This window comes from Aythya fuligula, chromosome 16 (assembly GCF_009819795.1).
Source record: "Aythya fuligula isolate bAytFul2 chromosome 16, bAytFul2.pri, whole genome shotgun sequence".
Classification (NCBI taxonomy): Eukaryota; Metazoa; Chordata; class Aves; order Anseriformes; family Anatidae; genus Aythya; species Aythya fuligula.
Genome location: NC_045574.1, coordinates 3,386,504 through 3,399,439, shown reverse-complemented (window position 1 = coordinate 3,399,439; position 12,936 = coordinate 3,386,504). Strand labels below are relative to the sequence as shown.

The following is a 12,936-nucleotide window of genomic DNA, read 5'->3' as shown; positions in this document are numbered from 1 at the left end:
TTACTTTCAACTAGGAGTGTTTATTCCCAGTACTTAACACATTCTCATTCAAACTGATCCAGGAAAAACTGACATTTCCAATAAATATTGCACTTCAAGATTAATGTGTGTGTATTGATATTAAGGGCTGAAAGCAGACTGACATAAGACTTCCACGCGTAGCAGGTTAGCATTAAGAGCAATGGTCCTGAAAAGTACTTTAAAACCCGATTAGTTATCCAAGAAGGGACAAGCCCCAAGTTTAAAAAAATTAGTATATTTTAATGCTAGTGCTCTGTGAAAAAGCCAACCCCTGTTGCAATTCCACCACTGCTGAAATGTCTCTGTTCTCTGCACCGTTGTGAAACACCTTCGGAGAGGAAGGATCTGCAGGAAAGACAGCAGGAGCAGAGGTTCTCTCCTAACATATAGACAGCGGCTGAACAGATTTAGTACCAAATGATCCAAAAGTAGATGAGAAAGACGTGACTGGAGCTAGGGCTCTCAGGAATTAAAAGCGCACACGCGCGCACACATGCACACACACACACACACTCTAACCAACCCTAAACCCGATTCCAAACCCCAACAGAAGAGGTGCACCTGGAGGGAGTCCTCGTGGTGGCTCTGCATGTGGCTGGTGTGTCAGGGTCCCAAGCAGACTGGCTCCTTGGACCTCACATTTGGAGGGCAATTTCTGTGCTTTGTGACTTGCTAGTTGGGGTAGCCATGAAAGGGAGCCATCACTAAGTTGGCACGTACAGAGAATCCTCGTCCGTCAGCACAAAGAGCTCTGACCAGCCACATTTAACGGGGTGGGGGTGGGAGGAGGGAAGAAAAAAGATCAGTTTTTGCAGGTGATTATTTTTTATCCCAGAACAACTGGAAGATACATCCCTGAATGTGTTGCCCAGAGAGCTCTCAAAGTCTCCTCCGTTAGAGATCAGAGATGGGGACCGGGGTTTTGACAATGCAGTAACAGTCAGCGGTTCCAAGCCGCGCACGCGCACACACACTACACAGCGAATCCCTGAAAATCCACGGGCTGCGAGGTACCCTCCAAGCGCTGTCCATCAGAAGCCAGAGCGAAGAATTACTCCTCAGAAAAGTCTCTGTCAATGTCCATATACGCCTCGTCGATGTAGCTAACTATGGCACAGGGGGACGTCCGGTCCGGACTGAGCAGTATAGATACAGTCTCTTTCCAGTAGGTAAAACTAATACATGAGCTCTGCGGGAAGAGATGAAGAGACCGGTTAGCGTGCTCAGCAGGTACTGCCACCCAGCAGAAGAGACATCTCACAGGCATTCAGCAGAGAAAACTGAGAATTGCTTCCTACTCAGCTTGACTGCCCCAGCCACGCAACTTTTAGCCCCCGTTCCCACCCAGCCTGCCCTCCCGGGGCAACCCAGGGCAAACACCGCCCGCACGGGTGGGCAAGCAATGCCGTCTGGGAGCAGTGCACACACACACACACATAAGCTCAAACTCCTCCTCTGTTGTCCAAACACAAACTGGGACACTGCAGTGCTGCAGCTGAAGCCAGTGCTGGCAGCAGCTCCTGCTCCTAGGCAGGACACAAAGACAAGACAGCCTCCCTGCTCGCATCCCCCTTATGTCATTCTTTTAAGGCCAAAAAGCGTCTCCTGCAACAACCAAGTGCTGGCAGTCTCCCTCTACACCATGGATTGCCCGAAGCCTTTACACCCAGAACAACTAGCCACTTCCAAGCACCAAGCAGCAGCTGAAAACAGCAAGTACTGCACTCTGAGACGCAGCAACGGCAGACAGCTTTGCTCTCAGCATCATCCCCTGTCTGCAGCCCAGGAAGCCACAGAAGGGTCGCTGCAAACCATGGCACAAACACTGCAACCCAGGGTCCAGGCGCTGCAGGACCCAGGGCACCCCGCCACCCCGTTTTTGCTAGGTGGCTAACAGACAGATACTGCTCTGGTGGATTCTGGCTACAGTAAGAGGTTCACGTACATTTTCTAAGCAGGTGCTGTCCTTATCCTTATTGAGGTAATGCTGTTGCCAGAATCGCAGAAGACTATGGAAGTTGTTCAGGATGAAACCTGGATATTTTTCTGTGTATTCCATCTGTTGCAAAGTGCGCAGATAAAAAGGTAGCTTTTCTTTCCTTCGGGCCAGCATTAGGATAACTAAACTTGTGTTCAAACAACTGACGTTTTCCTGAAAATAAAATGACAGCAGGTCAAACAACAACAACAACCCCTGAGGTATCAGTTGTATACATGTATCAAGAAAGAAGGGACACGGGGTCTCCTCAGAGAAGCCAGGTTCCTCCCTGTTCCCAGCCCAGTTCATCCCTACACAGTACCAACAAGATAACAACTAAGTTACTGTCAGCTCTTTACCTGTGTAAGTGTCTGTACATGAATAATATTAATGAGACGGAAAAGAAAGGACATTCTCATGGACATCTGGGACATATATGACAACAGGCGGCACTCTGACAGGACTTCCGCAACTGCAGCAAGAGAAAAAAGACAATCATCAGGTACTTAACAGTTCAGACACATTGATCCAAGCAACTCAGCAGTAAGAACTGGTGCTCAGGCTGTAAGAACAAACCCGCAAGGTGACCTTTTCTCTGTTTGATACCAAAACTTGCAAAGCCCAGGCTTAAAATTTGAGTTCAAGAAGCATTTGGACAATGCTCTCAGACACATGGTCTGATTTTTTTGATGGTCCTTTGGGGACCCAGGAATTGAACTCGATAATCATTGGGTCCCTTCCAACTCAGGATATTCTATGATTCTACGAAAATGAGCATTATCACAGCCACACACCCATGTCATTTCTTATTCTTTACCTTTAGCATCAGACTGATTCTCAAATCGGTCCAGGGACAGCGTAATGCAGCGAACCAGCATGTTGGAGTCAACCAATGAACTGTTGATCTGATTCAAAAATATCTGGAACTAGAGAGAAGAAATTCATAGCGTTGCATTAAAAAAATGCAAAGTCATTGTACACAAGCACTCAGAGATAAGGCCTCATGGAACAGCATTTAGTAACATTTTCAGAACGTGTATGGCCAAGAGGTGTACTAACCAATTACCTCGTTGGCACAAGGGGAACAGACCAATGAACCTGAGCTACAGACAGGATGCAGTGAGTAGGGCAGTCAGTGTGTTCCAGGTTCTCAACACTGGAAGAATACAGTTCTTGAAGGTTACAGGAGAAACCACACCTTGAATTTTGAGCACCAACACCTAAACCACACACACCAGCAACAAAAGCAAACACCAACGCACTCAACTTCCCCTTCCCTTCAAAACGGAGAGCAAGACCTAAGGTAGGTTCTGAATGCCAAAATGCATCTGGTCATTTCCTTACCACACCAATACATATGCTTGTTATTTTTTTATTAACCCTAACAAGAGTAACAGGAGATGCACACTCCTGATCTGCCTCGTCCAGCCGAAGCCAATACTGGCAGTGAAGGCCGTCCAGAGGATCCCTACAGTAAGTACCTTAAAAACGTTAAGGAACAGAAAAACCTCCAAGACAGTCCTGGCATCACTAATATCTATTACGAAGCTCTCCCTGTCACGTCAATGAGATCAGGATTTCACACACTATTTCTTCTAAAAGAGACGAATGACAGAAGGGCTGCTGGGCTCTGTGGTTCCTCTAGCTCCCTATTTCCCTACACTTGCTTTGCACATCAGATAGTGCTGAGAAGGAATACAGCGAGGGATTCTTACCAACCCAAAATTTTAAAAAGTTATAGACCAGAAAGGAAGAAATCACAAAGTATATAGGTAGATTCTCTAGAATGTGTGAGGACAGTTAACCACAGAACAACCTGATATTAAATACACCTCTCTTGGAAATGCATCTCTGCTATGATTCTCCAAGATCTGACAGACCTGACAGCAACCAGAGAAAAATTAACGTATCATAAGCAAGAGTGTGAGACCATTCAAAACCTTCCCAACAGCTGATGTTACATACACAGAAGTGCATAAAAACAAGAAACCGTTTTGCAGAGAGCTGCCCATTCTTGATCTACATGTACAACTCAGTTTTCTAGGTAATTACATCAACTATGACATCTTAAAACACCCACGACTTCAAATAATATCAAAAGGTATACAATTTTGCATTATCAAATATTAACGAGTGTTTTAACTCATGTACATCAAATCAGCCCCCCCACCTTTCTTTTTTAAAGAAGCTCCAGTGAAACGATTTTTGGAGCCTGTTTGAATGTCTGTAACTATCAGCTTAACCCAGAACTCAGTCATTTCACAGGAATTGTTCTACCATCTTTGAGCCCTGACCTTGGACCTGCGCGATCATGTAACAGGCAACATTTTCTGAACAGCTCAGCACTTGCTGACTCAGAGCAGCTGGGAACACTTCTAAGAACATGATTGTATGCAGCAACATACGCACTTGTGAAGAGACTTTGGCAGCTCACTGCTCTGTGTTTATTGTGCACCAGGCTCAACAGATGCACCAAAAGCAGCAAAGCAATCTGAGTTTCCTAGTGCTGTATTTGGCTATAAGAGGCTGTAATCTGACCCGCTGGGGACAACTTTTACAAATATTTACCTTCTCATCTGTGTTGATGTACTTGTTGAACCTCTTGAATGCATCAATATTGAATTTCATCAGTTCTCCCAGAAGGTCAAAGTAACTCTGAAGCACATCCCGTGATTTGCACTCACTATCAACAATGCAGTAGAGAATATGCTGTCATGGGAGGAAAACATGTTATTGCCATGGTTTAGCCCAAATACAGCAGAGACTTTGATTTAATCACTATTTCAAACACTTATCTGCAGGTTTAGTTCTTAAGTAACAGAACTAAATACAACAATTCAGACGAGTCTTTTATGAAATTAACTTCCCAATGATGCAGGCTATAGGGCTGGCCACCCCATGCCTGGTTGCCACATGTAGAATTCACAAATACCTTTCGAAAATTGCCTGATAAAAACTGCATTTTAAATTTGATTTCTTTACAGATAAATCCTTCTCAATTGCTACAGAGATGTGCTACAGAAGAAGCCGGACGTGCAATTCATTACCTCCAGAAGTCCTCTCTTTAGCAGAAACATCTGGTCTGCATAGGAGGTGGTGCCTCGCAAAAAACTTTCAACTGCCCTTGCCTGCCAAAACCTAAGAAATGGAAGAAGAGATTTTAACTCTGGAGCAAGGGTAGGAATTTATCACAACTATAATTTAAACTAAATTTCCTAATCAGTTTCATTCCAACCTGAAGCTGGAGAGAGATCTGTTAATCCTGCAGAAAATCACTGACCGTATTGGGTATGAGGTCCAATGCAAACTTTGGCTACAGTGGTAGTGCAGGTGAGGGAGAATGCCAAGTGCAACAAAGCCACATTCTCTTCACAGCCTATGGTTTTCAAGCATTTTCAACTGTTGTGAGCTGTATGAAAACAAATTCACCTTCCAGTCAACTCAGAACAGCACACAGCAATGTAAAATTAACTCACCTGAAGGAGGATTCAGCTGGTTCCTTCTTCATGACCTGAAGAAGTCTGGTCAACAAACCTCTTTTCCCATCACAGACAAGACTCCTAAAGGCACATGAAGAAATGACAGTATGAGCAGGAGAGCTCTTTCTATTGCACCTTGTAGGACAATGAATCCAATCTCTTCTCCAGAGGTTGGAGTGATAAATTAACTACCAGTATTGAATATGCAACATGAATATTCATTAACTTTCGTGACTTAGCTCTACCAGTGGTAGTGTTCTGCAGGGCAGCCAGAGATGCTGACACCCTTGTTCTGTTTCCTCTCTGTACACTTAGTGTACAGGGTGAATTTTTCCCCTTATGTACTTATTCAACTTATTCCAGACAAAGGCAGGCAGGTATCTGTGCTTAGAAGGAAATGGGCCAAGTAATACGGATGCCATTTCTTACCAGTTAGGCAAATTATTATGATAATAGTTATAATCTAGAAATCTCAGAGAATTCCCTTTCAAAGTGAGGTAAGTCTGCCCTGTGTAGTCCAAGTCCCTGCTGGCAATCTAGGAGTCTTCTGACAACTGAACTCAAAGTTTTTCACTTTGTGAGGTCTGTACATCAGAGATACGTATTAATGTGCTCATTAAATCAAAATAGTCAATTGAACAGATAATCAAATATAATACTAGTGATTCCATAAGGAGTTTTAACACATTAATCTAATTAACTTACTCTAGTTATTAGCTGTTCTTAAAATACGCAGACCTGTAATGGACATTGTGTGTGCACAAACTACTTCTCAATCAAAAAACTTAAGATTTATTCATAGCAGCAAGTCATGTACTGGAGGGATCACAGCTTACTTTCCAGCTGTGTCCGCAATGCTAGTAGTGAGAAAGGCCAGACAAACAGGCAGACTGAGCACATAATAATGAAGTCCAGGTCATGAAACCAAAATCCCCGTTTCAAGCTGCTTCTGTTTTTAAAAGGCCTTACTCAGAGAACACAACACGCTTTAAATTTGCTAATGACCACATTGTACAAAAACAGCTAGACACTTCCTGCTGAAGAACGTCACTGAAATTAACGTAAGCGTGGCAGACCATGGGATCTCAAACAAAATAGGTAACACCAAACCTCCAATGTAAGTGTTTGCACAATGCTGGAAGCTGCTGACCTTAAATTTTGTATTCCTACTCACCTGTCTGTGTTGACAACTGCATCAACTTCAGGGATGTTGGCTTTATGGGAGATTGCACTCAGCTCATTAAGTTCTTGACTGTTTAAAAGGAGATATTTGTTCCTAAAGCAAGACAGTTGGGGAGTAGGGGAGAAAAACACGATGAATCCATTCAAGAGGCAGACAAGTGTGCAGCGCTATGAAAAGAAATGCCACAGCCCTATAAGGGCTGCAGGTCTTAGGCAATAAGTTTTCACCTCTCCAGCTCTCACAGCCTTTCACACTCTACTTCCTCGACCACAGCACGCTCCCAAACTAGGCCAACTAGCTGCTGTTTTGTAAGCTGTCTTTGAAATTTGCCAAACACAAGTTTCAACACCAAACTGCTTTGAGATTCCTATTCTTTGCTGATCTGTTCAGGATCTTATGGTTTGTTTTGTAAATATTTGCTTCCAGATGGTACAAGTTTCTGAAAATCTCAGCAAGTTTGCTGAATTTCAGTAGACTTAAACAGCAAACTTCTCCACAGCTTCCAACGCTTTTTCTCTGCCATATAGTGATCTTGCTGTTCATCAGTAATTAGCCTCAATTAGAAAGAAGAAACTGCAAAGGAGTACTCAGTCTTCCTGGTATTTTTATTACTTTAAGCAAACTGTTTACTCTGGAAATATTTAAAGACTTTATAAAACAGACAATCGGAATGGATATTATAATAGGGAATTTGCATAAAATAATTTATCAAATACAGATAGATTTTTTTTCCTTTATGAAAACCAATGAGTTTATCTGTGGAAAAAATGAAGTTTCCAGAGTTTAGTAGGACAGGTCTGACAATGTAGAAATGTACTCCAGAGGCTCCCATTGCCTGACTCCTTCCCCAGTTCCAGCACGTTTCCTTAACGTCCTCCTACTGGAAATTGCTCAGAGCGTAAGGGTGTACAAAGTAGAACCTATTCATCGAAATACAGCAACTACAAAGAAGATAAGTTATTAGACCAGAGAAGCGACAGGATGCCCTCTTGCTTCAAACACTATCTTCCAGATAAGTGCCCAACAAGTGCCATGTGAAGTTCCTTTTGATCTGGATCAACAGGCCTCTGTAATGAAAACACAGCCTCTCTCTCTCCATGCATGAACAGTTCTGCAAGTTTAGCTTATTCACAATTTTACTGAAGTCAGTACCAGTATATAAGCACTTACTCCCATTGTGTTCTCAGCTAACTCCACTAGACTGTGATTTCATAGAGTTTATGCAACCACTTGTTTAAAAACCTTAACTGGATTCCAGACATTCCATCTGCTCAAATGCTACAGATGAAAGCTGTTTTCCATTTAAACAAGCCTGATGTCTCTGTAGTAGTCACTTCAGTAAGAACATCATCTAGAGAGATCTTACTGGAAAACCTGGAGTGATTCCTCAGCAAACAACATCTTTAAAGAAGGATCTATGACAGGTCAGCCATCCCCTTACGTGTAAAATATGTTCAGCAGCTCCCCACTCTTATAACATTCCCTAACCAAAAAGGCTGCCACTTCCAATATGCACGTCTAAGAAATTTAATGGGATTTGTTAAATCTTACAAAAAATATTACCACCCTGGGCTGTAAACAACACCAGCTAGGCAATAAGTGAATATGCACATCCGTATTTAGTGCAATATGCCTCAAATGCAGAGGTTTGCTAAGGAACATGAAACCACCTTGCAGGGCTGAATTAGAGCAGCAGGACACTTACAGAACGCAAGATGCGATTCTGCAAGTCAAACTACAGCAACAATTCTCTGCATCAGGGGAGGTACGTCTCTTGAGTAAAGGCATTTAAAGAAACCTCCATCACCCCTCAACTACTACGGCAGAATCAAGCTTTGCAAGTATGCCTTCTGAAGGCAAACAGAGCCCTTCTTCCTATTTCCAACCTAGCTTCCAGATAATTGTTCCCCTAACATTTTCCACTGCATAATCATGCTTAATCAGGTCTTCCTCCATTGCTGGCATTTAGACAGCAATTGCATCTTTCCAGCCTCTTCAGTTAACCTCTTTCAGAGATGTGCTGTCTTTCACCCTGATCTTTCAACAGACATTTTTGGCTTGTTCTACTCTGAATTAAACCCAAATGTGTACACACAGGGAAAAAGCCTCTTGTGAGCACACTGCTCACTACCGACTCAGGGAAAAGAGAGAAACAGCATCATGAAAGCTGCCACCTTCATCCTGCAGCCACAAAGTAGTAACTCATCACATAAATGTTTCAGTTCAACTCAACATTAAGCAAAACAGGCTCGTCTCAATCATCAATGGACACATTAAACTTGCCCACTGGAGAACACAGCCACAGTCTTTTCATAGAGGAGCTGGAAGGCACATAACATCTGAACAAATGTTTAAGGACAGTACAATGTTCCATTCACAGAGCAGGCACCGTGCCTAGGAGACCTGCTGTAACTGCAACCAGACAAACAATACTGCCGAGCCACAATTTACTGGAGCTTTTCATACTCACTCATGGTGATCACTAAAGCTCTGAAGAAGCCTCAAGAACTGTATCTTTAAAGTAATGTCCTGAAAAAGAGAGAATAAAGGTCAACAAAACTGCTTTGGTATTTTTGGCCATCATTAATTACCAAGCTGACATGAAACAGCTGAATTGAAAACCTATCCAAATCAAACCCATTTGGACAGTAGAGCAAATGACTTGCATAAAAGGAGAAGGGTGCACTTTGCAGGCTTCTCAAAAATAGAACAGAAGAGGCTACTTGCAATCCTATGCATGTAACAGTTAATTTCTTCTCACCACAAAGGCAAAAAAAAAAAAAAAAAAAAAAAAAAAAAAAAAAAAAAGTCCTCACTATACTTATTGGTTTAGGGCATCTAGGTTTGAGTAACAAAACCAAAACCAACTCGACTCTTTGCAATTCATTTTCTGCTCTGTGGCTGTCCTTGCTAGACCCATCAGCTATCATTTCAATAGTTTTGGTCTTCTCCCACTTTTGCCTCCAGAGACCAAAAGATTTACCCCTTTCACAACTCCCAAACTGGGAGATTGGAAAGAGGCTGAATTGTCCTCTGCTGAATTGTTAGAATGAACCATTCTAACTTGCATTAGAAAACCCAAAAAACCTGAGTCCTACTGTACCTCACTTAACTTATACAGGCATTTAGTTACTCAGTACAATTCCTCAGAGTTACTAGGTAATAACATCAAAATCCAACACAGTACTTAAAAAGTTACTCACTGGGCTACAGTCACAATTTTGATTGTGTCCATGCAGAACAAGAGCTGATGCTGAATGCTTCCTCCAGATGAGTTTGTCAAACAAATTATTGAGGCCAGGAATCAGTCTGAACTCTGCTATCATTTTATGAACCTGGAAAAGAAGAGAAGGAAGTACTCGCTGCAGCCTTAAATACAGATATAACAGTCTGGAAAACAGATGTGCACAACTACATCATCCTCTGACAACCGAAAGAGTCAATTCTTTATCTAATAGCATGGGTGCATGGTAGCGTGCATACTGACCACGATGCATCGTTAGCTTCAATCTGTTGGTCATGGATAGGAAACACATTCTGGAAGAAAACTCTGAGCTGCTTTTTGAATTAACCACTCTGACTCTAGGACAAGCTTTGGAAATTGGGTGATCACTTGTAACGCACTGAAAATACATCCATACCCAACTTCTGTGCATCACAAAACCAAGCTGCAAACATTCTGCTGCCAGTCACCCACTGAGCACCCTCTGCCTTTCTAGTTCACACAGCTAAAGCCAAGGCAGCCCTTTGAAGACAACATAAAATACTCATACACTTTTTGTGCATGTAACCTAGGCAGGAGTCCTTAGCAAACAGAGCCTAGCAGCACAACCACAACATGTTTGAAACAGACTACAGAGCTAATAATTCTGGTGCGAACAGCTTGCACCTACAGTCCAAGCTTTGATACTTCTGAAGTAAGCACTTAGGAGGATGAGCAGTATGAGCCATAGAAAGGGGAATCCTCATCAGTTGGAGGCCTTTGACAAGCAGCATCCCTTGAGAGGCAGTGTACGTGAAAATCATGCATGACTACATAGCCCAACAAGCCATAAAAATCAAGTCCCCAGTGCAGTAAAGGTTATGTTCCTTAAAATTAAGTCACCTAAACATTAAGCTAGGCTGTCCTTGAGATGTAGCATCCTGCCTAGCAGCACTTAAGCAGACCACTCAATTTTGCTCTATTTTCCTCAAGTACCTGAATGAATTAGAAGTATTAAAGCCAGTGCTATTTTACAGTTTTTCATTCTTATTCCTGTTAGCAGCATAGCTGAAGGGCTTTTGTGTTCCTTTTGGCTGTAGCCACCACCTTTCCCATCTACCTGGAAATCACATTCCTGCTTCTGGGCATCTGTGAGTATCGCATTGGAGGAAGCACCCAGCTCCTTCCCACCTCACTCATGCCACCCTGATGGACTGTGAAGCTTGGAGTCCATGCTTGGAGTTCCAGAGCACAAACCACTCAATCCAACTGACACCTCCCAGATTTGAAACATATTCAGTTTACTTTTAGTTTTCTGAACTCTTAAGCTCTGCTGACAGACTGCTGCGTGACAAAGCTTCTGAGTCACAGTCGCTGCCTTTGGATCGTGCTCCCCCCACGACCCCAAGCTCATTACAACTACTCCATCCAGGGATGCCAACACAATCCCTGCTCCATACCCATCCTTCAAACTCCTTTGACTTTCTTTCCCCTGTTGCTGCCCAGCCTCATATAAATTATTCTATTACTTTATTGCCACTAAAGCTATTACGAGCTTCAACTGTACATGGTTTGTCTCCCTGTAACAGGAGCTAGTAAAAGAACTGATTATCTGTCACAATAGAGACATGCAAGACAGCCTAGAAAAATGTATGAGGAGAGTAATTTAGGGTGTGACCATAATGAGAAGGGAGCAAAGGCAGAGATCTGCAGTGACACACCACTTATCCCCAAGGGTGTGTTCATTCCCAACATGGCAGCAGGTAGGAGCCAAGTCACTGCGAGCAGTTTTCCATTTATGCAAGTCAGTCAAGTTCAAACCAAGGATTTAGAGTAAACATTCAGCAGCAGGTTTAGTTTAGGAAGCTGCATCATGCTTCAAGCAAAATGTCAGACCATTATATTGATTACCACAGCGGACAGAAGCAGATCTGTGACGCCCTTTAGAAACTCTGCACAAAATTATTCCAATATTAAACTATTAAGATCTTTGGCTGCACAGACTGGAAGACTGATGTTACAGATCCTATGCTTTTATTTCCTGATAGGAAATGAGAGCAGCTGAAATGCTTGTCAGTACAAGTGCTGTCGCAGACACTGCCACTACCTGCTTACTGCAGCTCAGCTCCACACGGAACAGCTCAGTTGTGATTCTTAATCTGACTTCCTCTCAAGAAGGGGAATAGATTTCCATCTGCCACACTAGTCCCTGAAAGTTTTATGCAGATAAGGAACTAGGGATATTATTATGTTCAAACAAAAGTAGTGGATTTTACAGAAGGACCTGGCTCTGGACAAAAAACATTTGGGAGTGAAATAACTTTAAATCTTGCAACAATGCAACTCCAGTCCTGAATGAATCCCGGAGAAGAAGAGAACTGCGTGCCAGTTTAAGCCTTAGACAGTTTGCATCAGGGCAGAAATGGCAAAGAATAAGGAGATTTCCTAGCAAATAAAAGAGGAGTCAACTTCCAAGTTAGCTATTTCAGCAGCATACTTGCCACCTTGTCGCAGCTGGCAGCAGTACTCGAGAACTGACTGGGGAGGTCAGGAAAGGAGCACATCCAGCTCCCTGAGCAGGCAGTGTGGGATGAGTGCAAGTTGCAAGTAGTTTCTGAGGCATCTATAAAACTGCATTCTTGTGAAATCGGGCAGGCATGAATTATCTGACTCGATACAATGGAAGAAAAAACTCCTAAGAGATCTGTGTTCTGGTTGTTGGTAGTTCCAGTTATTTCTTGAGCATGCTTGTTTTTTTTTTTTGTATTATACCCAACAGAAAGATATTTTTTTCCTCCTAAAAGGACTAACAACAGGAATAAAAGTTTCTTATGACAGCAATTGTGGTTTCTGCAAGAATTGCTAGCTTCCTCTGGTTAGTATTAAACAGAATCTATTTAATTTTAGTGCTAAGTATCCATTTGTAGGTTCACTGTGAACAGGTTAGTTATGTTGCAAAATTGTACTTCAAACGCACTTCTACTTTAAATTCAGATTAAGATATTTAAAGGACTGCCTGTAATGAGTATTTGTGAGTCCTACAGGGTGGGAGGTTGCTAGCAAAAACCAAAAA

General features: G+C 42.6%; 1 protein-coding gene across 1 annotated transcript in view; it reads right to left on the bottom strand.

Moving 5' to 3' along the window:
* The window catches only part of TRPC4AP (transient receptor potential cation channel subfamily C member 4 associated protein), a gene marked incomplete at its 5' end in the record, with an annotated part of 34,609 nt that continues 21,673 nt past the window's right edge, over positions 1-12,936 (bottom strand). Inside the window, 10 exons of the mRNA XM_032198161.1 lie at positions 1-1,210; positions 1,967-2,173; positions 2,359-2,471; positions 2,817-2,925; positions 4,568-4,708; positions 5,047-5,137; positions 5,476-5,559; positions 6,653-6,754; positions 9,132-9,190; positions 9,865-9,996. Of these exons, the coding sequence (XP_032054052.1) occupies positions 1,073-1,210; positions 1,967-2,173; positions 2,359-2,471; positions 2,817-2,925; positions 4,568-4,708; positions 5,047-5,137; positions 5,476-5,559; positions 6,653-6,754; positions 9,132-9,190; positions 9,865-9,996 (1,176 nt within the window). The remainder of the gene's footprint in view (positions 1,211-1,966; positions 2,174-2,358; positions 2,472-2,816; positions 2,926-4,567; positions 4,709-5,046; positions 5,138-5,475; positions 5,560-6,652; positions 6,755-9,131; positions 9,191-9,864; positions 9,997-12,936) is intronic.